General features: G+C 52.2%; 9 protein-coding genes and 1 non-coding gene across 10 annotated transcripts; 4 read left to right on the forward strand and 6 right to left on the reverse strand.

Moving 5' to 3' along the window:
• Window positions 1–73: 73 nt before the first annotated feature.
• Window positions 74–1,567, forward strand: QC764_704860 (uncharacterized protein; the record flags this gene model as incomplete). Its single annotated transcript, XM_062950147.1, has 1 exon — window positions 74–1,567. One exon carries the CDS (start codon window positions 74–76, stop codon window positions 1,565–1,567), a length of 1,494 nt encoding a protein of 497 aa, XP_062795774.1.
• Window positions 1,568–2,550: 983 nt separating this feature from the next.
• QC764_704850 (uncharacterized protein) lies at window positions 2,551–4,938 on the reverse strand. Its single transcript, XM_062950146.1, has 3 exons — window positions 4,635–4,938; window positions 4,118–4,558; window positions 2,551–4,045 (listed from the first exon to the last, which is right to left on the reverse strand). The coding sequence occupies exons 1-3, from the start codon at window positions 4,825–4,827 to the stop codon at window positions 3,057–3,059; spliced, it is 1,623 nt and encodes a 540-aa protein (XP_062795775.1). The 5' UTR covers window positions 4,828–4,938; the 3' UTR covers window positions 2,551–3,056.
• On the forward strand, window positions 2,873–2,986 carry QC764_0109460. The gene has a single exon. It is a non-coding gene; the product is annotated as a tRNA-Leu (tRNA).
• Window positions 4,939–5,348: 410 nt separating the features above from the next.
• QC764_704840 (uncharacterized protein) lies at window positions 5,349–7,384 on the reverse strand. The gene is made up of 3 exons (XM_062950145.1): window positions 6,603–7,384; window positions 5,914–6,543; window positions 5,349–5,851 (listed from the first exon to the last, which is right to left on the reverse strand). The coding sequence occupies exons 1-3, from the start codon at window positions 7,066–7,068 to the stop codon at window positions 5,541–5,543; spliced, it is 1,407 nt and encodes a 468-aa protein (XP_062795776.1). The 5' UTR covers window positions 7,069–7,384; the 3' UTR covers window positions 5,349–5,540.
• Window positions 7,385–7,603: 219 nt separating this feature from the next.
• On the reverse strand, window positions 7,604–9,615 carry QC764_704830 (uncharacterized protein). Its single transcript, XM_062950144.1, has 2 exons — window positions 9,090–9,615; window positions 7,604–9,020 (listed from the first exon to the last, which is right to left on the reverse strand). Exons 1-2 carry the CDS (start codon window positions 9,443–9,445, stop codon window positions 8,861–8,863), a joined length of 516 nt encoding a protein of 171 aa, XP_062795777.1. The 5' UTR covers window positions 9,446–9,615; the 3' UTR covers window positions 7,604–8,860.
• A 531-nt stretch (window positions 9,616–10,146) lies between these two features.
• Window positions 10,147–12,765, reverse strand: QC764_704820 (uncharacterized protein). Its single transcript, XM_062950143.1, has 4 exons — window positions 12,512–12,765; window positions 12,014–12,437; window positions 11,619–11,952; window positions 10,147–11,541 (listed from the first exon to the last, which is right to left on the reverse strand). Exons 2-4 carry the CDS (start codon window positions 12,274–12,276, stop codon window positions 10,252–10,254), a joined length of 1,887 nt encoding a protein of 628 aa, XP_062795778.1. The 5' UTR covers window positions 12,277–12,437; window positions 12,512–12,765; the 3' UTR covers window positions 10,147–10,251.
• Window positions 12,766–14,299: 1,534 nt separating this feature from the next.
• On the forward strand, window positions 14,300–15,610 carry QC764_0109500 (uncharacterized protein; the record flags this gene model as incomplete). Its single annotated transcript, XM_062941146.1, has 3 exons — window positions 14,300–14,497; window positions 14,565–15,052; window positions 15,130–15,610. The coding sequence occupies 3 exons, from the start codon at window positions 14,300–14,302 to the stop codon at window positions 15,608–15,610; spliced, it is 1,167 nt and encodes a 388-aa protein (XP_062795779.1).
• Window positions 15,080–15,697, reverse strand: QC764_0109510 (uncharacterized protein; the record flags this gene model as incomplete). Its single annotated transcript, XM_062941147.1, has 2 exons — window positions 15,080–15,535; window positions 15,647–15,697. 2 exons carry the CDS (start codon window positions 15,695–15,697, stop codon window positions 15,080–15,082), a joined length of 507 nt encoding a protein of 168 aa, XP_062795780.1.
• Window positions 15,698–15,935: 238 nt separating this feature from the next.
• On the reverse strand, window positions 15,936–19,564 carry QC764_704800 (uncharacterized protein; the record flags this gene model as incomplete). Its single annotated transcript, XM_062950142.1, has 7 exons — window positions 18,641–19,564; window positions 17,971–18,445; window positions 17,620–17,907; window positions 17,368–17,565; window positions 17,258–17,305; window positions 16,097–17,193; window positions 15,936–16,033 (listed from the first exon to the last, which is right to left on the reverse strand). The coding sequence occupies exons 1-7, from the start codon at window positions 18,735–18,737 to the stop codon at window positions 15,936–15,938; spliced, it is 2,301 nt and encodes a 766-aa protein (XP_062795781.1). The 5' UTR covers window positions 18,738–19,564.
• QC764_704790 (uncharacterized protein) lies at window positions 19,250–24,646 on the forward strand (the record flags this gene model as incomplete). Its single annotated transcript, XM_062950141.1, has 3 exons — window positions 19,250–21,589; window positions 21,640–22,995; window positions 23,049–24,646. The coding sequence occupies exons 1-3, from the start codon at window positions 20,080–20,082 to the stop codon at window positions 24,644–24,646; spliced, it is 4,464 nt and encodes a 1,487-aa protein (XP_062795782.1). The 5' UTR covers window positions 19,250–20,079.
• Between the last annotated feature and the right edge of the window lie 554 nt (window positions 24,647–25,200).

Consider the following 25,200-nt stretch of genomic DNA (forward strand, 5'->3'; position numbering starts at 1 on the left):
GAAATCCCAACACTCCCGTCACACTCCTGGGTAGGTATCAGCAATCCTCCACAACTAGAGACGGTCAACAACGATGACGGAACTACAGAACTCGGTCATTCAACTTCGCCCGAAGGGGTGGGAGGCAGATCCAGAGCACGAATATTTCAGTCTGTCCACACTAGACTACTGCGTTGGACAGGTGTATACCAACTACGCCTTGTTCTTCAAGCTTTCTCCCAACGCGGACAAGTCGAGGATCATATCTACGATCAAAGATGGATTGGAAGTCACCCTGTCCCAGTGCCGTCAGCTGTGCGGCACTCTGCAGGAGCAACCCTCTGGAGGTGGCGACCTTTGTTTTCACAAGACCAGAGACAGCACGGTCGAACTTCACGTTCAGTTTCTCGAAACCGCCGAATCGAAGCACGAAGGAGAGTATCAGACGTTCGGATCACTGGAAGCACAGCATTTCGCCTCAAGAGCGCTGGGAAACATGAAAACCTGGTGTGTTTCGCCTATGACATATGGCGAGAAGCCCGAAGCACAGCCATCCAGCCATCCCAAATGTGCCGCCTTCAAAATCACTTTCATCCCAGGGGGCTTCCTGCTCATGATGCACCATCATCACTACGCCAACGACATCATGGGTTGGGCGGGAGAGTTGCACCAGCTGGCCGAGAACTGTGCCGCCATTTGGGCCAACCCTAGCGCCCCGGCTTTGCCTCCTTGGGATCCATCCTGCCTCGACCTGTCCAGAATTACTGCGCCGAACGTACCCGAAGACAAGAAGATTGATGGCCCAGCTTCACCCCTCCGCCATCCTGATCACAAAAAGGCTCAATGGCTGCTGTTCCATCTGTCCAAGACCAAAACTGCCGCTTTGAAGCAACTCGCCAGTCCGAAAGATGGCAGCTATTACGTGTCCAGCTATGATGCCTACAATGCTCTCATATGGAGACTCCTGACTAAACACCGCCTCGCACTCTTCGCTGATGATGTTCCCTCTAATACCCCCATGGTATGGGGAGAAGCAGTTGACATGCGTCGCCGCTTCACCAACCCACCTATCGCGCCCCGCACTCAGGGCAACGTTGTCTACGTGGCTCTTAGCAGCCAGTCACCACCCGAGCTCAAGCCTTTGGCTGCTTCTGAGGTCGCCTCAGACGCATCATTGGAGAAGCTGGCGTGGTACATCCGTCAGTTGACAAACTCTGTCACCCAAGAGTCTCTTGCTGCTGCATTGAATGGCATCGCGCCCATCCGGGACAAGACGGCCCTGTTTCTGCGCGTGGACTCACTCCCACCGCTGAGTATCTTCGTCACAGAATGGCGAGACACTCGTCCTTGTGATGCAGACTTTGGTTTCGGCAAGCCGCATGCATTCAGGTTCCCGTTTGACACAATCACCAATGGCCTGGTTGTGGTCTACCCGGTCCGAGGGAATGGGCCTTGCGGGGATGATGAAGGGAATGAGTTCAGCATTGCGGTCGAGATGGGAATAAAAGACAGCCTACTGGCAGATGAGGAGTGGAACAGCTGGTTTGACTTTAGAGGAGTAGATGCTGATGATATGCAGAGGGACTGATTTCAAGGTGGGTAACGCGCACGGGCCTCATTCTTTACCCCTGATTGCCCCCGATTTTCAGAAACACGGGTGTTTCTTTGTTCACGTTGCAAGTAAACAAATTAGCTGTGAATACATACTATGAATCGCTTTTGACCAAAACCAACCCGCAATTTAAGAATCTTCGAGATGTAAATGGAGCATATCTTTGCTGGATCATGCTTTCCGTCGCCGGCCCGCCGGCTGATTGACCATTCCCCCTGAGTGACCCTTCACGCGGGTGCTCAACTGTATGTTTTGCAATAACACCTTACTCACTAGCCCTTCTTCCACCAAGATGTAAGACGCCCTTTATACCGTCCCATACCGCGGAATGAGATGTGTCGCTAGAGTTTGAGCTTGCGCTCCACATGCTACTTCGCGGTCTCTCGGTGCTTTCTGAGGATGTGCCCATAGAGGAAGCCACTATCCTGGCTTCTGTATAAGACCCTGCATATTTGTCAGTATTGAATGATGGAACTGGATGGGATAGCTTTAGCGAGCATGGGATATCATACGGATATTTCCTGCGCCTCCCCTACCAAAAGACAGCCGACGTTCCCGAGGTTCTTGACTCGAGTGCCCGATGAAATGCATCCTGTGGAATGTGTGTTGCTTCAAGGTTGGCTTGCAGCATATCATGTGCATCGGTAGGCATTCTTGGGCTTTATAATGCTTGGCTTTCAGGATGACTTCATAGGAGCACACGAACGAGCCCGAGCACTTTTGATAAGGTCCGACATTGCCATTGGCCCCCCGAGATATTTGTGGTCATTACTGTTCATCACTGATGTCGATCTCTGGCGGAGATAACCGTGTCTCAGTCGCAGTGTGGGGTGGCACTGTCTGGGAAGCCACTGTGACGTACACAAAAACCCAATGCCCGTTAAATCCGTTCGCGGTTACACTTAGTTGATATTCGTCAAATTTAAATATTCAATGTTGCGATTGCGATCTTGGTGTTTGGGGCTTCCAATCCTTCAAAGTGAGGTAATTCCAGCGTAGCATTTCTTTGGTGTATTTAACTAGCAGTGTACATCTCTCATCACCAGTCTTGAACTTCACGGGCAGTATATACCCGACTTCCGAACTTATCCGAGAATCATACCTTGAAGGAACTGACCTCAATAGAGATACCTATTGCCCCTGCTATCCCGGTTGGCTTCAGGTACCGCAACCTGCATCCAGGGTTTATCCATGGGTCAACTCCATGCACCAAAAGACCCTGAGCTCCACATCACAAAGGGAAGAAAAAAAAGGAGAAAGGAAAAAAGAACAAAACTATGATGAGAGGGGCGAGATTCGAACTCGCGCCCCTTTCGAGACTACGGAATTCTGAAGGGAATTTGGATCAAGGTATTCACCTTAACGTAGCGCCTTAGACCGCTCGGCCACCCTCCCACTTTTGGTGGTATTCCCCGACAGAAATCCGGACCCTAGAACACCTCTGCACCTTTGAACATGGCAATGTTCAGACTCTCTTTGTCAGCCTAACTTCGAGTCCCTCCTGCCTGACAAAAAAGCTGTTGATGACTTTCCACTCCTTCGCCCCGTCAGCTAGCTCAACATTGTAAAGCAACGCTAATGTTGCGAGGCCTTTATAGATTTGCATCAGCGCCAAATTCTTTCCAAGACACATTCTGCTCCCAGCACCGAAAGTCAAGTCTGCGCTGTTCATCATCTGCAGCCTTTCTTGGTATCTGGTCTCACTCTCTCCGCCAGCCCTCAGCCACCTTTCAGGCTTGAACTCGTCCACATTTTCACCCCAGATTTGCTTGTTCCGAGAAAGGACATAAGGGTTCATGGCCACTGCTGTACCCTCTGGCAGGTAGTGCCCCGAAGGCAATGTGAAACCTCCTTTGGGAACATGTCTTTCCAATCCTAGCGCAATGCCCGGCAAAATTCTCATGCTCTCCCTTACCAGCCCCTCCAGGTATGGCACACTCCTAGCATCTCTGTAACTGACTGGGCACTTTTCTCTGTTGATTCCAGCTTTCTCTAGTTCTTCTCTCAACTTTTTCCACCTCCATTCTGCCATCATCGAGTAATATATAGCAGTCTTGATGATACTCGAGGTGGTGTCTGCCCCTGCAATCATGTTGCTCAGAGTATATCTGACGACCATGGCGTCATCCACCACCTCTGGCCACTTTTGACGTGCTTCGAGAAACATATCCAGATAGTCTGCATCTCTGCTCTTCTGCTCTGTGCTTTGATCTTCCTGGAATCGCTTCATGATATGCCCTACACTCAGTCCGACGATGTGATTGAAGCTCGGCGGTCCGATTCTCATGATTCTGTTCTTGTCAAAGACGTAATCAAGCCAAGGGATCGATGTTATGAAAGCAAAGTAGTCGAGCGTTTTATCTGCTGTCAAAAGCGTCCCGTCAAAGTCTTTGCCCTCGCGCAAGTACCCGAGCGGCTGGGAAAATGTGACGTTCCCGATGACGTCCCAAGTGTCTATCTTTGGGTCAGCTATAAAGTTCATTTCACGCGGCATGTTCAGGGGCTATTAGCTTAGCAAGGACTTACAGTAGACGATCCACTTCCCCAGATCAATCCCCCCTTGCCCATCATTGCCACTGACCCTTTTGTCCAACTCCTGACATAGCATATCGACCACTTCATCCATCTTGCTTTCTACTCTGGCCACCGCGGCGGCGGAGTAATACTTGGCCACTGGTCTCTTCCACTTGGCATGCAACTCTGGGTCAATTTGACTGAACAGGTTGTACATGATCTCCCCCGTCTCCTTGACTCGCGTGCTGCTAGAGAGGTAGAACCCTGTCTTTTTCCACTCGGCTTTTTGTTTTGTAGTCGTCCCAAAGACAACTTTGATCAGCTCGGGGTAGTCAATATCGACGGTGTTGGGGCCAATTCGAACGTCGGGACCGTATGTTTTGTGCAATCGAGTGATGTGGAGATGGAAAGACCCGCGGGTGGTATGGTAGAGGCGGTAAAGGTTAGTATAGCCTATCATCTCACTTGTCGGTACGACTTTCAGGAGGACAAGACGATCTAGAGCAACAGGGGTAGGACTAGAACTTACGGGCCAGAAATGGACCAGGAATTGATCGGAGAGGTGATAGGAGATGCGAAACAACAAAGTATCCCAACAGTGTGAGGACCAGAGTGGCTATGACCAGCAAGTTTGCGGTCAGAGAGACAGAGATACCATTGATGGAGGTGGAAACCATAAAAGTCCAGTCATCAAGACCACGGACCGTCATTTTGGATGACATTGGCTTCGACGGGACGTTTTTGGAGACTGGGTTTTGCTTGGGAAGGTTTGGTTTGGCCACAAAGTTCCTTACTGGGTTAAAAGGTTCTAATAACTTTTTTTCAAGCTCCCATTACCCACAGCTCCTCATAAGAGCAGCCTGAAACACCCACCCAGTAGGGACCGCATACCACCTTATCAAATGCCGGTCTACCTTTATCCTGTCTGACCACCACGTAAATGTTACACCAGTGGTTTTATCTACCACAATTCAGGTTACACAACAGAATTTCAACTACCAACATGTCAACCTGCAGACAATTGACGCTCGTGCATTGCATCGATCATCAAGTCAACATGGCATGACAACCAGTCCCAGCCCTTGCAGGCTGCCTCGGCGTCAATAGTCAATGCAGGTTGCTGGAGACAGCCCACGCTGAATGTGTCTAATCCTTGGCAGATATCAGTCCATACCTGTCTTGCCATGACAAGGTTTCACGCAAAGTTGACTGTTCCCCGCATTGAGTACCACACTGGATTAGAGAGAGACAGGGTTCTTAAATCTTGTCAATAAACCAGTATATTGATTGTTATATCCTACTCCATATGTACATTTCTCCTTCCAATATGCGCAATTCAAGTTCCAGATAACAAGGTGAGCTCCACACCAGCCTCAATGCGCGCCTAGCTTCGATGTCCTAGCCATGTGTGAGGGTCTGGTAAGTGACTGCCATTTTACTTCATGTTCAACAGCAGGTATCTAAGACCGGCCCAGGTCTCGACACCGCTGGGAACGATCTGGCTAGCAGGGAGAACGAAGCCGTTGGCACCAGTGTCACGAAGCTCGGCGGTGAATGTGTACTCAGAGCCACCCACATCGTTGGCCCAGTCGACACTGCTACCGGTGGCCTTGTAGATGGTGCTGCAGATAGGCCCGGAGGTAAACCTGGTGCCGTAAACGGCCTGGATAGCCGAGGCAGCGCCAGCAGCAAGGGACACAAGCTCGGTATGCTTAGCAGCTCTGGCAGTGCAGGAGTATCCGTAAGCTGAGTAAGAAGTTGTTAGCTTCGATTGATACTGTGGTTCCATCAAGAAGGGCAGAACGTACGGGTCATGAACAGCTGAGAGTAAGCATGCCAGTCAATGAAGAGCTTCAAGCCCTGGCTGGACTTGACGCTGCGGATGAAGTTGGCAAGGTTGGTAGTCTCGGGGGCATCAGAGGCGGCTCTTCCCTTGTAGTCCTCGGCGCAGGGGTTAGTGGAAGCACCGCCAGTAACGGACCACTGGAAGTTCCAGTTACGGTTGATGTCACGGCCAATGCAAGTGCTGCCAGTGTTGGATTGACGGTTCTTACGCCACAGACGAGTGTTGGTCTGGGTGAAGACGAAGCCGTCAGGGTTAACAACGGGGAAGACGTAGAAGTCGTACTTGTCGACGAAGCTCTTGATCTCGGCGTCGGTGTCGTACTTGGTCAGGAGGTTGAAGGCCAGGTACTCGTTGACCATGGTGGTGATCCACTCGCGCGCGTGGACGGTGCTGTGGAAGATGACAGCAGGCTTTTTGCCCTTCCCGGAGCTTCCCCAGAAGTGAATACCTGTGATAGGTCTTCCCTCGTTGGAGTTGCCCGACGTGACGATGGCCGAGCGGGTTGGGTAGGTGGCCTGGAGATCCCGCAGGAACTGGAGATGGTCGTTGTACGAATGGTATGAGTTGAACCACGTAGCGTTGGCAGAACCAACTGGGGGTTGATGTTAGTACAAGATACAACTCTTCAAGGGTGGTACAAAGATGGCGTACCTGCATATGCAGAGAAGTTGGACTCCTCCTCAATAGAAGCAGCCAAGTCCTCGTGCATGGTAGTGACCTCCATGCCGGCGACAGCCGCCTCGAACTCGGCCACTTTGGATGGTGGGACAACAATATCGGCGAGAGCGCCAGGGGCCTTGGGTGCCTTCCATGTCTCGAGCTCTAGCTGCTCGATGATCTTGGAGACCTTGTTGACCTGGTTCTTGACAGCGACACGGAAGACCTTGTATCCATCGTAGGCGGTGACAGCGGGTCTGACCTGGCGTTCGGGGACAGCAGCCGCCGAGGCGAGGGCCAGGAGAGTGGAAAAAGCGAAAACCGACTTCATCTTGAAGAGCTGGGAACTTGCGTCTTGACCGTGGAGTTCCTGGAGAAGCTCTTTTCCTCGAGCGACTCCGGTGAGACCTGGCTGCTTTATAGCTTCCTGGAATGACCGTGGGTTGGAGGTAGTACACATGAGTGGTTACCTGCCTGTGGCATGGGATGAACACACCTAGGAGTGGTACTGCCTCGGGTGGACATGACCAACGACGTGACCATGGGCCAGATAACCTTCCCTTTTCGGCCGAATAGCGATGCGGAGGTGGGCCAAGTCTGGATGTTTGTCACCTTCCCGGGATGACGCACGATGCAACAGTCTGGGGTTGCAAAAGCCGATCCCGCATTATACCCGCTTGCCCCTAGCCAATGTGCTTTTAACAATCAGCTCGGCATTGTGCTGGGCGATCTCGCTCTGCCTGCGACCAGGGGCTTTGGCCAGATGCCGAACCAGGATTGTCGCCCCGAGGCCGACAAGACCACCTTCCGCAACTGGGTCAGCTTCGCGCCTATGCTTCATTGCCTTGTTCTAGAACAATGCATATGATCTTGTGAGAATGTTATACAGCCAAAGCGCCCGGGGCGAGGCAATGACACTATTGGCGGTGTGCGCATACAGAAAGGCAGGTTCGTCCTACCGTTGAGCTGTTTATTTGCTATTGATAATCTTGATTGGGAAAGTCATTAAGCCATATCAAAACCGTTATCTTGGCCCCTGCCCACTCGCAACAACCAACACCAAACGTGGGGATGTGGGGGTGGCTACAATCATAATACATGATCGGCTAGAGTCAAAAAAGCTTCGCTGTTGCTCTCCGCCCCCCCTTCCCCCGCCCGGACCTGCAGTCAATGAACAAAGCTTGGCTTTACAACTGGTCCAGCCCTGTTTAGATTTCCATGGTTTGCCCCTTCTTGGCGCACATCCCTCCCGCTTCTTCTACATCTGCCGAGCACTGAGTTTGACTGTTTAAAGAGGATTCAGCCAACGATCAGACTTCCATCCCTGCTCACCGACGTTGTCCAGGTCGAAGGTACAGTCCTCGTCTACCGTTATTTGACTGTATGAGCCCATGCAAATTCTGCATCAGTTCTGTCGCAGTATCTAGCTGACAGTTAGCAAGCTCGGCGAACTCAGCGGGGGTGGAAAGAGTTAGGAGGTTTATGGAGTGGGTCTGATTCATCTTGTTGTGGTTGTTGTTCCTGCTGTTGCTGGTGGTGGTGGTAATGGCGGTGGTGGTGATGGCGGTGGTGCCGTTAGTGCTATTGCCAGACATCTTTTCTGGGGAGGGAAGAAGGTTGAAGGTAGAGGTAGGTATGGTAAGAGGAAGAAAGTCTTGGTCGGCGATTGAGTTGTTATAAAGGTGTGATGGAGAGAATGATGATGAGACAGTGATAGGATTCCAGGTATATATCTATTTAGTAGTAAGACAGTAGTGGTACGTGCTCCTTATATAGTCGCAACAGGAAAAAAATGAAACAACACGTTTCACATTATCTCTCTAAGAACGCAGGCCTTGTTCATGAAAGCTTTCCTTACTCAACAAACAACCTCTTTCGCATGGAAAATAATTCTGATTTCCAAAAACCTACAGAGGCTTTGAAGATTCTTAAAGTTCAGTGGCTCACCATAGAATGAGGTACACATTTGTGGAGCATGACGATCTGGCCTTTTGTCACAGAGGGAGTGTTCGAGCACTCACTCACACCTAGGCAGCGACCCACAAGAACGATTATACACTGTCAAAGTGACCGGAGGCGTTTGTTGTACCATCATTACCTTAGGCAGCATTCAGTTACGATGCCATTTAAAAGCTGGGGAAATAGCTCCACAGTGATGACTCATGGGACGCTGAGGTATTAGTTGTTTCCAAGTTCCTGAATTGAATCGAAGCTTCTAAAGCTTGAGATTGTAATGGCTGCCTAGAGGTACCTTAAGCCAAGAAGCTTCCAATGTAGTCTCTTTTGCCAACTGGAACGCCTTTGCTCCTGAGAATGGCATACGCCGTGTTGAGATGGAAGAAGAAGTTGGGGATTCCCTGGTTGAGGACTGAGTCTCTGCTGACAATCTTGACGGTTGTTGGCCCCAAAGCACTATGTTTTCCAAAATCAGCAATGTGTCCTTTGTTACAAGCTCCGCCACGATGGATCGGGTGGACTCACAGATCGACAGTTTCATCGGCTTTGGCGTCAATAGCAGCAGCATCGGCCTCCTTGATCACCTGCCTCGCCTTCTCAATACGGGCATACAAATCGGCAAATGTCTTCTCTCCATCTTCCCAAGGCTCATCAGCCTTCCCTTGGGAGCGGGTGAGGGTTTTGCGGACAGTGTTGGTAACATTCTGAACTTGAAAGGTCAGGGGGAGCATGTCATCGATGAGCCTGGCATTGATGTACTCGGCATTGGCGTCGAGGCCCTGTGATGCAGCATATTCTTCGGCCTTTTGGAGAATATGAACGAGTGTGGAGAGACCCTTGGAAAAGGTAGAAATAGTAATGGAAGAGAGAGTGAGAGACATGTTGGCGGTTTGTGCACAGCTCGTGACGAGGAAGAAAAGATGATGATAAGGTAGGTTAAGTGGTAGTGTATATGGCAATCTGCGCTGAGGGTAGAGGATTGGTATGAGAAGTTTTCAGAGCTTTTGACAGAGGAAACAAAGACGTGTTTATATTTCTGGTTAGGTTCTTCTCGCTCTCTCAGGTCGCACAACCAGGGCCCTGTATCACCTCGCATTATTAATGTATTCTACCCAATGGTGTGCTTTTAGTTTCTGAAGCGGGATGTGTAACTGGAATTACAAATCCACGTTACGTGTGGCTCGTCAACAAATATTCAGCTCGACTTGAGCAGCTGCTGTCCAGGGAACGTGACAATCACCTCGATGCCAGTGCTTGGCTGTCCGTCATCGGACCAACTATCAGAGCTTGGAAGACGCCAGAAGAACCGAGACTCCTTGCTTCCAGTTGAAATGCACCGAATAGGACGAGAGGCGGGTTCCTTGCAGGTTAGTGTGGTGTAGCTGGTGTTGCAATTGATACCAAAAGGATGTCGTGATGTGGGGTACAGCATTTGCAACACAATGGTGGGTTATGGCCGCCGAGCCGGAACCGGGGTTTGCCAGCATTATCGCCGAACCACACAATTATTTTCGATATGGTCAAAATATCACGAATTCCGCAGCCGGCATGTCGTCATGTCACAGATCATGTACTCCCAATACTGAGAATGAATCTTGTATGATTTTTGAACTACTTAGGTACTACACCGTAACCGCTCTTTGCACTGTGGATTGTGATCCTTCTCCCATCTGCGCACCAAATGGCCTCAGTTCGGCATGTATGGGCCAAGATTCTTGTAGAAGGCGCATCTGTCCCCACGGTAAGCCTCCCAAGTGTTGGCATTATGAACTGAAATGGCATTCTTGATGCCCGGACCCTCATACTGGGGATAGGGCCCCACCAACGGAAGCTCAACAGTAGCGAGAGTCCCGCCGGTTGTGTTGAAATTGACAAACTGGGGCGCGTTCTGGTTCCAGACAGGCCAGTTGGATGCGGGGTGGTATGCGCTAGGAGACGCAGAGGAGGCTCCGTTCGCAATCGTATTGGCGATGGATGGGTTTCCACCGACGATAAAGTTGCCCCAGGCCTTGCGGAACGCGAGGGTAATGTCGCTGGGGAGGCTGGGGGTGCTGGGTCCAAAGGCTGCGTTGATATCGGCTCCGTGGTAGGCAAAAGGAACAGAGAACTGATACAGCCAGGAAGACTTGCCCGGATTGCCCGAGTAAGCATCGGCGAGCCAGTACGCAGGGCATGCAAAGGTAGCCTCGGCGTAGATATTGTTGCCTCTCTGCTTCTGGCCGACGCCGTCGGGACTGGTGTTGATGGCGTTGAAGCCGCCGGTGTTTAGACCATCAGTCTCAAACCTGGGACCGGAAGCAGAGCTCAGCGCCGAGTTGGGATTGATGGCCAGGATGCTGTTCAGCTGGGCCGAAGTGAGGTTGGGGAACCAGAGAGCCATCCAGGCGAGGAGGTCGGCCTGAGTCTCGATCGCATCGGACCCAGGCACAAAGAGGGGTCCCTCATGAGCGTTGTAACCCACGAGGAGCTTGTTGCCGTTGACCCTCTTGGCGGTGAGCTGTGCAGTGGGACGGTTCTTGATGTACACGCCATCAGTCACAGGCCAGAAGCCCCAACTTCCCTGGGTTGACGAAGAAGTGACTGAAAGCGAAGCAAGCTCGAGGTCGGCAGCGCTCTTGCTAAGCAGGCAAGAAAAGACGCTGCCGGAGGAAGGGCAGCCGGCAGCGGCGGAGAAGGCATAATATCTGCTGGTAGGGATAGCATCGTTGAAGTTGGGCTGGTAAGGCAGGTAGGGAGACTGAGCAAGTCCCTTGTCGAACAAAAGAGAGCCGAGGTCACCGTTGACAGCCAATGCGTGGTGCATAACGGAGCCAGCACCGGCGGACTGCCCGGCGATAGTGACCTTGGAAGGATCACCACCAAATTTGCAGATGTGGAGCTTGACCCAGGCCAAAGCAAGAGCCTGGTCAAGATGACCGGCATTGACAACACCATTGTCCTTGACCTGCTGGGAGGACAGGTAACCAAAGGCACCAAGCTTTTTGAGCATGTATGTCAGTAACCACTTTTCCAAAGTACAAAGCACGATGTTGTACAAGGGGATGCACAACTTACACGATAGTTGATAGAAACACCAATGAAAGTCTTCCCATTGTCGTTGATAAGCTGGGTCAGATCTTGCGAACTATCACCATACCCATAGCCTCCGCCGTGGATCCAAACCACGACTGGAAGCTTGGTGGCATTGGCAGGGGCGACGACATTGAGGAAGAGGCAATCTTCGCTACCAGGGGGCCCAGGGAAAGAGCCAAATGCTGTACGCGGAGTGTGTTGATAGCATGTGTTGCCAAAGGCGTCGGCATCAGTGACTGGCGCAGATGGGGCCAGAGCAGGGAAACGGGGAGGCTGCCATCTCAGACTTCCCGTGGGAGCCTGCGAGTATCGGATGCTAAGGTATTCTTGTCAGCAGAGAGGTCAGGAAAGAGGAATTTGCTATGTCTCGAACTTACCCCTTCCAGTGATTCAGAGCAGATGCTGAGTCGTAGTAGCCCCTGTACTTGGCATAGCCAGTGTCCACGACCAAGGTCGATTCTTGAGCGCACTGGGGCGCACGGATTTGATGATCGTTGTAGGCTGCAGTCAGTTCAGCAACAAGATTATCCACAAACTCGGTGGCGGCATCTGTAGTGCGTGCGGCGACTTTGGAGCTGGGCAAGGCAGAAGAAAGCGAGGAGCCTGCGAGGAGCAGGCCCATCCACTGTTTGATGGCCATCGTGACTAGGGATGACGATGTTGGCAAGGTGGTCCTGGTTGCCAAAGTGAAAGCAGAAGAGAGGAGGCCATCGTGACTTTAAATATCAGAAATGCCATAGCCCTCTGCCTGCCAGCTGGAACTATGGTGTCCCAAGCAAGCTCACAATGACAGCGGATAAACTGGGGTGAAGTCAAAAAAAAGTTAGCGGATACTACGCTGTATAGCCCAGCTCCATCGCTAAGGCGTAGCGTACCCCATCATATTCCAGGCAGTCGCTTTTCCCTGCCATCTTATGGGCGCGGAGTTTTGTAGAGGGCTTTTTTGGCAGCGACGGCTCCATTTGTACAGCCTCCCAAGACCATAGCTGTCAATAAAGTCATGACGGTGTAGTTTCCGTGACAGAAAACGCCTGCGGCAAATCGGGCAGCTTTCCCGGTCGCGGGATGGTGCGGGATGCTATTGGTCGTCCGCGAGTGTTCTTTGTCTCCAGCGGTGACGGCAGTGGATGGGTTCTCTTCCCCCTGCCTTAGTAAGGAATCAAATGTTGCCTGATTGATGGGCGGTTGAAAAATGTCTTGGGAGGCCACGTGCTATGTGGAAAAGTATTATACAATATGCATGGACTGTTGGCAAGACACGGCACGAAATCAATCGACCGACCACTGGACCACCAAGGCGGGACCAACGCTGGCACCCTATGGCATGGTTTTTGTTGTTGGGAGCCGGGTTGCATTGCAGAATGCAGACCCTTCTCTTGAGATGGGTTCCAGACAGAAGAAGGTTGTTTCCCTTCCACCGAAATTGAGCCACATCAGGATTGAAATTCTCTAGCGCAATTGTGAACGGGTCCTCGGTGTTTTCATTCGCGATATGTGCAGAGGGGCAAGATGTCAAAGCGACCCCCAGATCCACCGCATCTCCGCATTCTAACGGGAATCGGATAGGCGCAACACGGCAGCGCTCACCATGCCAAGGTCCGGGGACCAACCTCGCGTGAGCTGCCTGATTCGGCTTGAGAAGCCCGCAGAAGACAAACAAAAGTGATGAAGCTCCAGTCAAGCACCATTTGACTCGCTCGTACAAGGTGGTGTATCGTGTGTTTAGGTTTGCGAAGGGGGTCCTCAGGTAGTTATTGTCTTTGATCGGTAGGTAGGTAGGTAGGTAGGTGGGTGGGTAAGCACATCGTTGACCGAAGAATTGGAGACTTCTACTTCACTGGCGGACCTCAAGTGTATCAAAAGAGCGGTCGACTTCCTACCCATCTTCAATTGCCTTCATGAAATCTAAGGTCTTGAAAGACCCAAGGTCCACCTCGAAAGGGCCTTGACTACCAAGCTCATGGTTCCAACCACAAACGTGTTGGACAAAATTGTGACATGATTGGAACACCACACCCATGCCTATAGCCCGAGCTTGCCCATAATCTCACGTGTCATTCCTTGAAGGTGGGCTTGCGCAAAAAAGCCTGCAAAACCTTCGAAGGGCTCAAGGGGTGGTAACCATTTGATCGACGAACAGACCACATCTTGATTTCAGTGCCTGCATACGCCAAGTCAGCCATCTCGTGGTACTGGAACGAACGTCGCCTCTTCACCTAGCCGCACCGTTAATCCCCCTCAGCTTGGAGCTTGGACCTCTCTTCCACACACACCCGTTACAGCTTTCCTCTAGGTGGCGATGATCTCGCCGAGGGGAAAGTGGTGATACCCAGTTTGACGTGCGGTTCGTGTTCGTAGGGCCGAACTATGACACATTATTGTTTCTGCGGCACGCTTCATGGCGTCTCTTTGACCTTCATTTTGGGGAGAGCTGCTGCAGCCCACCACACCCAGTACAGGAGCAGATCATCAAAGAGCTTTTCCTGGTGACGGAGACCAAAGCGAGATGGTGGTCTAGACCGAACGCCATCCCCTCAAGTTTCCCAGACATCAAATACCCCACCCTTTGAGCTCTTAGACTCTCGTTGCATTTTGGAGGCCACCCAAGTCCATCACTGACATTCCCGCCGTGAGACACTATCAGATGTTGACCATCTTCCACAATGACAGACGCAACATCAGCCAGTCCGCCACCACTACCGCTCTCGTCCAACGCCCACGAAGACAAATCCTCTACGGTGATTGGGGCTATCATCTTCTGCCTGGTATGGTCAACTGTAATGGTAGGCATGCGCCTGTGGACGCGGGGCAAGATGATCAAGCAGCTTGGAATAGATGACTACGCCTGCATCCTAGGCTTGGTGAGTACAATGCCCCTTTGCCAAAATCCACCAGTCTTCAAGAATCCAACATGACCATCTCGCCCAGCTCACGACATGTGGATCAGCCATCGCCATCGGCCACATGACAACCTTTGGCCTGGGAAGGCACATCTCGGTCATGAAACAGAACGATATTCCCCTGTACCTTCGAGACTTTTACGTTTCCATCGTGATGTACTGCTGCGCCCTCCTCTTCCTCAAGCTCACGTTTCTCTTCCAATACTACCGCGTTCTGGCTGTCCAGCATATGCGCATCGTTTATCTCGTCGCCATTTTCATCGTCGGGGGCTGGGCCCTCTCCCAAATCCTGGTGGGCATCTTCATCTGCACTCCCATCCGCGCGTTTTGGCTCGGGGTGCCCGATATCGAAGGTGCCACGTGTATTCCAAACATACCTCAATGGTACATCAATGCCGCGGGCAATATCGTGACGGATGTGGCTGTCTTTGCGCTGCCTTTGCCGGCTATGTGGAAATTGAAGCTGGCCAAAGGTCAGAAGTATGTGCTGATTGGCATTTTCAGCTTGGGCTTCTTGTGAGTCTCTCTTCCGCACCCCCTTTTTTAACCCTTTTCTTTGTGAACCCTGCTCACAAGTCGACCCTCTGCGGCAGCACCGTCATCATCTCCATGATCCGGATCAAGTATCTTCAACTGCACGAAGACTTCCCCTGGGAAAACGTCACGTCCTCCCTCTGGTCCGTTGGCGAGCTGACCTCGGCTATCACTTGCGCCTGCCTGCCTACCCTCCGCCCCTTCTTGGCGACCTACTTCCCCAGATTGGCATCGGCCACTGGTGGTAGCAGGGCTCATCCCACGGGCGCTATGAGTGCCGGCGTTGCTGTTGATGGAACCGGCCGCATCCGAACAGTGGATCCCGAAACGGGCGTTTACTACGTCGGCAGAGGACAGCACTCGCGCGCCCGCAGTGGCGCGAACAAAGGTGCGGCGGTAACGGTCGAGTATTCTGACGGGACCGGTAGTGAGGTTGAGCTGTCGCCACAGCAGACGAAGGTCAACCTATTCGAGGCTCATGTGATCTACAAGTCGGAAAGTCTAGATGGGGTCAGTATTGTCAGTAGGGACATTCGATGATCTGATGGGGATCAATGTGAACTTAAGTGTACATACCTGCATCGCTGTACCATATATGACAGTGCACATCGCACACGGACGAGTCATTTGTATTATACCCCTTCCTCACGAATACAATATTCTTCGAAGCTCAAACTGTTCTGCCCGACGCCAAACCCAGGTTGTGAAACATGCTGCGACTGGTCAAGATCAATTCAAGTGCGACGCGCAATGAACCCAGGAAATAGCGCCCTACACGATATACACACATTCATCTTTCATTGAAAGCCCCAGCAGACATTATCATACAGATCGTAGCCTCGTCCCAAGTGCGCTACAAAAACTGCTAGAAGTAAAACTGCTGCTGTGGTTGGCCCGGTGGTGGGTGTGCAAGAAAGTCAAAATTCATCGAGTCTACCGGAGTGCCGAACGGATCAGGAGTGTCTGGAGTCAACCTTGAATTAGAACTGGGTTCCCCTGTTACGTGCAACATCGTACATGACATACCCCAGAAAATGTGGTCGTACAGGTCCATGGGTGACATGTAAGTGGCAGGGTCAAAATTGGAAACATCGCTCAATTGTTGCTGATTTTGCTGTGGTGGGGGGAACACAAAGGGCATGTTGCTGATCGTTCTGTCAGTAGCTGTCGATGGGAACATATGCGTCCTGGTATAGAGAGATACATGCCTGTGTTGCATGTCACCCAATTGTCCTCCGTTCTGCTGCATCTCTGCCATGGCCAAGGCTGCATTTTGATGTGGATCCAAACTAGTGGGCATCCGGGAAATGGAGTCCTGTGGCAGCGGAAGACCATGAATAGGATATCCTGATTGAGTCCCTGGCTGCAGTGGTGTTCGGGTGCCAGAGCCCGCGCCAGAGTTCACACCGCTCTCCTTCATGGGGCCGGGGCCGATTACGGATCCATGATCGTAGATATTCTTGAGTGCCATTAAAGCACGGGACAGGGGACCCGAAAGTTCAATATCGTGGTCAGACCGATGGATGTGTGGTTGGGGGGACGTTTGCTCCTTGGCTGCTGTTGCCGAAAGCGCCGATATCAGGTCCCCTTGCAGTTGGCGGACTTCAGGATCCCCTTTGGAGTCACCCAGAATTCCCAAAAGCACAGCCGAGGAAAGCCCATGGTAGGTGAAGGCCCATGAACGAGTGGGGATGACTGAAAGCTGGTGCATGGCGAGAAACATGCGCACTGTCTCGGTCAGGTTCAGCTTGCATCTGTCGGCGAGGAACTTCTTCTGTGGCGCGTCGAGACGGGTACTCTCGGAACGCATCAAAGCTGGCCGACAGCAAACTGACAGAATGAACGAAGTGTGTAACCGAATGGCAAAATGTTGTAGGCGGTCCAATGCTGACTTGCAAGCATCCTTGTTCCGCAGCTGATTCAGGCATTTATCCCGGATATGTTCGACAGCCTTGCAGTTATCCAAGATCTGACTGTACGTAGCGTTGGAGGCAGCGTCGGGGTTGAGCCGCTGAGATATGATCTTGCAGAGATGGTACATGGCCTCGAGGTATGCCCAGCCCTCTGTCTCGGCAGTTTGGGACATGGGAATAGGGCAACATGGTATGTTGGTGATGGGGGAGCTAAAAGAGTTCTAGTAAGGGACGCAAGGAAGAAGGAGGGTGCAAATTGTAGAATGGGACTCACCGATCAAAGGAAAGTGATGTTAGGGTATCATGCCATAGGCAAGTCCACCTGGAAGGCGTCAGGACAAATTATACATGTTGCGTGGGTGAGTAGTCGGGCGTGGTACATACCAAAGTTTTCGGCGTGACACCTCTCTCTTCTCCGCTTCTGGGCTCGGCCGACCATCTAGTTGTTGTGGCCGATGGAGGCCAAGAGACTGGGCTAGGCGGCAAGTGAGGCCCATCAATGCCCACGATGCCTCGGCCTTCATGTCGTTAAGCAACACAAAGCTCGTCATGAGCAAGGCCTGGATGGAGTCCAGATTTGGTCTGGAACAATGTCAGAAAACCGCTGGTATCCTGAGCAGCCAGGCGCATTATTACCTCAAAAGGAAGTTTCCAAGACGAAGAAAGTGAAAAGATATCTGTATGTATTTTTGGGAGTCCCGGGTTCGCACATGATAAGGTGAATCGTGATACTGTGAGCCAACAGCAAGAACGGCAAACAAGATGGCTAGCCATGACGCAGAGACGGGTTTCGTGGCTTTGGTGGACGCCCTGGCATTTTTGGCTCTGTCCTCCAGGTACACCATGAGTCGAGATTCAAGGTCGTCAATATCAATGACAAACCCCCAGAATGGCTGGGGAATCTCCTTGTACGTTCGGAATAGCCTGCAGACACGTGAGCGGGGTGTGCGTGGGAGGACGCAACTGGAACAGGAGACAGTGACATACTTCATGACTTCCCGGTCAGAGGGAAGTTCGGCCGAAATGTCAGAGGTCAGCCGGTCGAGATGACGGGAAGACATGAGCGGGAAGGGTGCCGAGTTGTCGAGGCCGAGGAGGGACCGCATGTCTTGGCGTATCTCGTTGACGTCCTGGGGTTCGTTTGCTGCTGTCCGTTCTCTGAGCAAAGCTGGTATGCTGTTCTGGCCAACATAACGCGTGGTCTCGGCTGTGTCTGGTTCGTAAGTGCTGATGGCTTCACGAGGGTCGTTGCTCTGGCTTCGGGTGTCTGCATCATCTGGAGACCGTGGGCGTTTCTTTCCCGGAGTGAGGGACTCGGTGCCAAACGAGCCACTCTTGCTTGTGGCTGACCGGTTGGGCTTGTAAGAGCAGAGCGACGGATGTTCTCTCTTGACGCAGTTCTCACAGGGGCTCTTGTTGTCACACTTGACTTTCCTCTGTCTGCATGGCCAGCATGCAGTGCCTAGGAATCCCGTCAGCGCACTGGCAGGAGATGGAATATTGCAATGTCTTGGGCAAGATAGAATGGAAGGATTGGATAAGATGAGATGAGATGAGATGGGCAGGGGCGCTTGACACAAGTAAACAAACAGGATGGAAAGGGGGACGATGGCGTTGGAGATGAGTCGTCACACAAACGCCACTGCAGAGCACGTACCATATCTCACTTTGCGGTGGGAGTGAATGATACGGTTGGCCTCCTCGGGTGTGAGATCCTCGAGGTTGGGCCCCGGGCTGTCCTGTGTCTCCGACATTGGGGATTACAGCAAAAGGGGGGGCGGCCGTTCAGGCGTTCGTTCCGGGTTGGAGGTACGATTGCTATCTCGAGGTGGCCGAATGAAGACCGAATGACGAAGGTGGGCCTCCAAACTTCAGCGGTGCTCCAGCGAGTGGCCCGCGCAAGCAACAGGGCTGGGTTCGCAGCTGGTTCAGGGTGGAGCAGCGGCGGCGGGCGACCAGGGCTTGGAGCAATCAATGAAGTGGTTTTCCCAGGGCCGTCACGCTGTTCCTTGGATGATGGCAGCCGTTGATGGTGTTGAATTCCGATGCAAAGCCGAGATGTCGTTGTCTGTTGTCGAAAAAGAAGCCGAGCAGCGACCAGCATTCAATTTTGAGGTGGGGTTCTCGGGATTAGCGGGTGGACGGATCACCATTGCAGCTTTTCCCCACCGGCCTGGTTGCTGACTGAGCGCCCCTCCTCCAGTCTCGACCCCGCAATGGCATCTCTCCCTTACCTTATACATAAAGGATCCCATCAACCCCTCTGTGTATCGAGAGGGACACTCACCTATCGAATGGACCATCCATCCGAGGGTCCAGTCCATGGTTCCTTTCGTCGACAACCTACCTGTCACCTGAAATCTGTCCCTGCATCTTCGCCCATCGTGGGAGTGGGATCCACACCTACCCGCGTGGCCTGTGCTTTCCCACATGTGCCAAGGCTTCGACGGCAGGAGAGCTTTCTTCTGAAGGTAGGGAGGGTACTGGAAGAGATCAGATGCTCAAAGTAAGCATTCAAGTACTTGATAATGATCTTCTGAAGAGTGAAAAGAGCAACATTTGACCGGTTGTAAAGTTGCTACTTCGTACTGCAAAAAAAACGAAATAGCCATCACAACCAGATGCTCCCAAAGCCTTGGGGAGGAGGACAAGGCTCTCTCAAGTCGCTCACCGGGACTCCAAACAGGCGCGATTGCCGCCAAAATAAATTCAATCTCACTTCGACGTGCTCTTCCCTATGGTATCTCCTCCTCTCGTCTTTTCACACCACCTTCCATAGCAGACGCCGCACCATCATCCCATCTGCCTTCTTGTATCACACCCGACATCCTTTGCGCCTGCCAAGTCTTCTTTCACCCCAGAGTGTGGAGCCTCTCCCCTGCTGCGACCAGTCAGATTCACCATTTGCAAGCTGAAGCTGGAGCATCCAAATTAGCTCCCGCCTGCCACTTTCCCCAGATCTTCAACACTAGATGCCCTCACTGTCCAACACAACAACACGATATCGACGACCACAGAACTCTCCCTCCGACCTCACCTCTGCCACGCTTTGCCCTTCTATAGCCCCAATGAGGCACTGGCCCACATTGCACAACAATGCCAATGCCAGTCCCAATGCCAAACAACAGGCCATTGATTCCTGCTACACCTAGCAAGAATAACAAGGTCAATGAAACAGTCATGGGCCTCAATTTTATGTACGGCCTCAGCATACAGGTCCCCGATGTCTCTCCCACCAGAGCCACCGGACACGAAACGGAAGAAGCTGCACGCCATCGTCGTATCATCTCGGCCATTCGCTTTCTCTGCTACAAAGACAACGAAGCTTTGGAGCATATACTCCATGATTTTTTTTATCAGGCAAAGTCCGCCAGCCAGCAATGGGTCCACAAGCCACGGGCAGATTCAGCAACCCTGCCCTCGTCTCAAGATTTACCCCCAAAAGCCGTCCACCCCTGGGAACGAGCCCAACTCGAGCAAATTCTGTGCAATCTTCTTGCGGAACGTCAAAGCACTTTGCTGAGGGCGCAGACCTTGACTCCCATGGCATCCAGGTCCTTCGCTCGATCCTGTAGCGATGCTGCTGCTACCGCAGGAATATACCAGGCCGTTCACGATGTGAGATCAAGGTCACCCTCTTCTGCTGGCTCTGCGAAGCGCCGTTCGGATGACGAAGATTACCCAGTTCGAAGCAGCAAGAAGCCACGGGATCAAGCTTTTGCTCCTCCATCACTGGGTCGTTCATCATCAACTCCTGTCTCGGCTGTCCCCTTCTCCAAACTCTTGGATATCGTACCGACTCGTCAGCGTTTGAATGGGGCAGTAGTGCTCGAGACAAGCCGACGGAACAACCACGCCAAATCGACAAACTGGTCACAGCAACCGTCTTTTGAGATTGACCAAAGTTCGAGTTACTGGAAGACGGATCAATACAGCCTCTCAAGCCATACAACGGCGGTGAACGAATCCCAACCGCTCAGGACCAGCCACCACACAGCCATTAAGAAGGAGGATGTCGGTGTAGAGGAGGTGGTAACGACGACAGTCCCATTCCGGCTTTCACAAAACAGTGTTTCTCGGCTATCTCAACCTTCAGTCACCTCAAAATTCAGCTGCACTCAGCAACGGGCCGGTGTTCAGGACGAGCTTTGCGAAGGGCAGAATCCAGCCGCATATCACTTTCTTCAACAGGACACAACCAAGCGGCTCTTGTTTCCCCCAAGCAATGGAGCCCCAATATCAACTAAGCCCCAAGTTGCGCCAGCAGAGGTCATAGATTTGACCAACGATTTCGATACTGACTTTTCAGAAGACGTTAGGGATGCGGTGGAGGCCGAGTACGAAATCGAGCATCTTGGAACACGGCTGCAGCCGACGCCCACCCACACGCCTCACAAGCCACCGGTCTTGCCACCGCCTTACCGTCAGCCTACCCAACACCATGCACAACATCACCGCCACCAGCCACAACAACAGCAGCAACAACAACAGGTCCAACAGGTCGAGCAACTCCCGCCCCGTAAGCAAGCCACACAGCCCCCCAGGGCACCAAAAGCAGCACTGGCAAGTTTGGCCACGATTCGGACGCGACTGGACCACACCTGGCGTATGTTTTCTTTCCCCATAGAACGAGCATAGAAACTGACATCTTGACAGCAAGATTTCCGACCTGGTTAGCGGATGCCCCTCTGGCAGTGGCATGGGAAGTGACGAGGATCCTTCACCATTGCAACGTGGACCCAGAACACGAATCCCTCGTTTATCTACCCGAGTGGGCAACATCGGATATCACCGACATTCGAAGCAGCTTGTACCGACTCGACATCTTTCGAGGCAAGACCTTTCCAGAACGCCCGCCTTCGGATGTTTTCGCTGCCGCCCTGAACAATTTCGAGCTCAACGGAAGTATTGTTCTTATGTCCATCAGTCTGGACTTCAATCCAGACAAGGATAAGCAAGCGCCCCTATTTTTGGTTGATATGAAACCCCTGCGACTTGACCAAGGGTGTAGGCTAACGCGTCGGTTTGGCGCTGACCGGTTCCTCGAGGTCCTTCTGTCGTCACCTACTGCTAGCTCGGCTCCTGATCTGATCAAGAATGCCGAGCCACACGGTGCTGAAGAGGTTATTAAATGGCTTACTAGCAGTGCTCATAGCCTGGTTGGACGGCATTGGAGAGCTTTCTTCGCCAAGGATGCCGGGTTCCGCAGGCCCATCAAAGAATACAGCCTGGCGCCTGAAGAGAAGACCACAATTGTTTCCAAAGAGCGCCTGCACTTTTTTGCCGAGACAGGAACCAACTTCCAACGGGCCAAGGCATTGACGGTGCCCCCCCTCAATGAGCCCATGGGTCGCCACACTGATTGTACAGTGAGCCAGATGCTGAACTGGCTACTCAACCTGGACGAGCCCAAGAATCAGTCACAGCCGCATCTCAAGCTTTTCTCTCGCATCCAGCTGGGATTAAGCAAAACCTTCCCAACCGTCATTTTCAGCGCTTCCCAGATTTTTGTTCAGCCGCAAGACATGCTGTCACCGATTGGCAAGGTCATGAACGACGGCGTCGGACGCATGTCACGAACGGTGGCTCGAAAAATCAGAGACATCATGGGTCTCACAGAGATCCCCTCGGCAGTTCAGGGCCGCATCGGCTCCGCCAAAGGAATGTGGATTATGGATGTACTTGATACAGGCGACGAAGAATGGATCGAGACATGGCTGTCGCAACGGAAGTGGGAATGTGACCCTCAGACGGTCGACATCCACCAACGAACTCTCGAAATACGGGCGTACGCAACTGAACTCAAGTCGGCTGGTTTGAATCTGCAGTTCCTCCCCGTCTTGGAGGATAGAGCCAAAGACAAGGCTCAGATGAAGCGTGCCATAGGCGCACGTCTCACCAATGATCTCAAAAAGGAGTTTGACGACCAAAAGGCTGCTTTCAAGCATCCTCTCCTGCTACGTCAGTGGTTGCATGAGAACTGGAGTGGACGAGCAGACAGAGTAAAGAACGGTGGGTTTCTCGCCTCTACAGTGCTTGTCGCAGGTAGCTAACCATGGAAATAGGAGAGGTGGCCTTTCTGGGAGGCCTGCCCGAGAAAAAGGAAGAAGTTCTGAATCTGTTGCTCAGCAGTGGTTTCGATCCCAAGCACCAAAAGTACATTCAAGACATTGCGTGGGAACTCCAGAAGCAAAAGTGCGATATCTTGAGCACAAAGCTCAACATCAAGGTCGGCCGATCGGCCTACATCTACATGGTCGTTGACTTTTGGGGAGTCCTGGAGGAGGGGGAAGTCCATGTCGGCTTCTCTTCCAAGTTCAGGAACGACGCCGATGACACCTCCTATACCCTTCTCTCCGATTGTGATGTTCTTGTCGCGCGGTCTCCTGCCCACTTTGCCAGTGACGTGCAAAGGGTGCGAGCTGTCTTCAAACCACAGCTGCACGCCTTGAAGGACGTCATTGTCTTCTCATCAAAAGGGAACGTTCCACTCGCCGAAAAGCTTTCCGGTGGAGACTACGACGGTGACATGGCTTGGGTTTGTTGGGATCCTCTGATCGTGGAAAACTTCGTCAACGCAGCGGTGCCAGAAGAGCCGGATCTGTCGGCATATTTGGGAAAAGACAAGACCACCTTTTCCGATCTCATGTTGGCGACAGGTGAACAGAGCCCAGATGCTGCTGTGTACGACATGATTGAGAAAAGCTTTCAGTTTTCAATGCAGCCCAACTTTCTGGGCATGTGCACAAACTACAAAGAGAAGCTTTGCTATCACAACAACAGCGTTGGAGATGAGACTGCCATCTGGCTCGGCGCCCTCGTGGGGAAATTGGTCGACCAAAGCAAACAGGGTATTCTTTTCGACAAAGGCAGCTGGGAGCGTCTGCGAAAGGAGAAGTTTGGCCCACACAATATGCAGCCTCCAGACCCGGCATACAAAGGCGACCACTGGAGCGGGCAGGACGAACCACGGCACATCATCGACTACCTCAAGTTTTTCATCGCCAAACCGGCCATTAGTCGTGAAAAGGACGCCCTGAACGAGTTGATCAACTCCCGTGGCACCGACACCCTTGCCAATAGCAACTCAGCGGCACATTATTGGGATCCACATCTTGTTAGCTACTTCAGAAGCTTTGAAGAGGCAGGCCAGGGTTCCAAGACAATCCGCGGCATACTCCAGTGGCTGAAGAACGATATTGCGCAATTGGAGAAGGACTGGAAGACAAGCATGGCCAAAGGCAAGGGCCGTAACTCCAAGTTCTCGTACCCAGAAACCGTCACTCAAATCTTTGGAGGGTGGAACGTCATCCAACCGCGAACATCCGAGTCGATGCCCCTCAAACTAGACCCTGAGACGGCCTTGCTTTTTGGTGGTAACGGCCCCTATGACCCATGGACGGTGCTCAAGGCCAGTGCCACTTTTAAGCAGTGCTACAAAATGGCGCCCAAATTTGCCTGGGCAATGGCTGGTAGACAACTGGCGTATATCAAGGCATTGAACTTGGGATCATCTCAAATTCCCCTCGTCCTCACGCCGCTCATGTATGCGGGACTCAATGCAGATGGTAAATTTGTCAAGCAGTTTGTGGCTCGACTCGAGCATGACGGGACTCAGTATGGCGAGATGGAGGATAGGGATTCGGACTGGGATGAAGACTAGAAGAGCGCGGGACATAGAGCTGGTTGAACGGGCATCTCTTTTCATATTCCACCTGCGGTGTGCTTTTCATTCGGTGCGTTTGCGTATTTGCTTGTTCTCGTGGTTAGTTTGTTGTCTAGATACCTCTTGGGTTTGTTGGTTTAATGATGACATTTCTTAGACACCTCCCCGTGGTCTTTAGGCTAACTCGTTTTTTTTGAATTGATGAGAGCCTGGTTCGAGCCAGTCTTCTTGGTGTCGCCCCCCAAAACGGAAGGCCAAAATCTCCGGCTATAATGTTGCGAAGCTGAGAGCATCGATAGGTTGCAACTTGCCACTCCGGTATCCCGGCAGAAGGCGTCAATGCACCCTTCCCCACTCGGTACGTCTGGGCCTTAAATTGGGGAAAGACGAGGCGACAAACGGCAGATCAAGCACAGTTTCCATGTAAGGTAGGTGTCCAACATGATAAGTGCCATGCCTGCGTACGCAATGCCGCGCTGGTTTCCCAGAAACGACATGAGCCAGGACAAGCAAAAAGCAGGCCTACGGTGAGACGAGAGGGTTTACGAAAT

Source organism: Podospora pseudoanserina, assembly GCF_035222485.1.
Source record: "Podospora pseudoanserina strain CBS 124.78 chromosome 7 map unlocalized CBS124.78p_7.2, whole genome shotgun sequence".
NCBI classification, from domain to species: Eukaryota; Fungi; Ascomycota; class Sordariomycetes; order Sordariales; family Podosporaceae; genus Podospora; species Podospora pseudoanserina.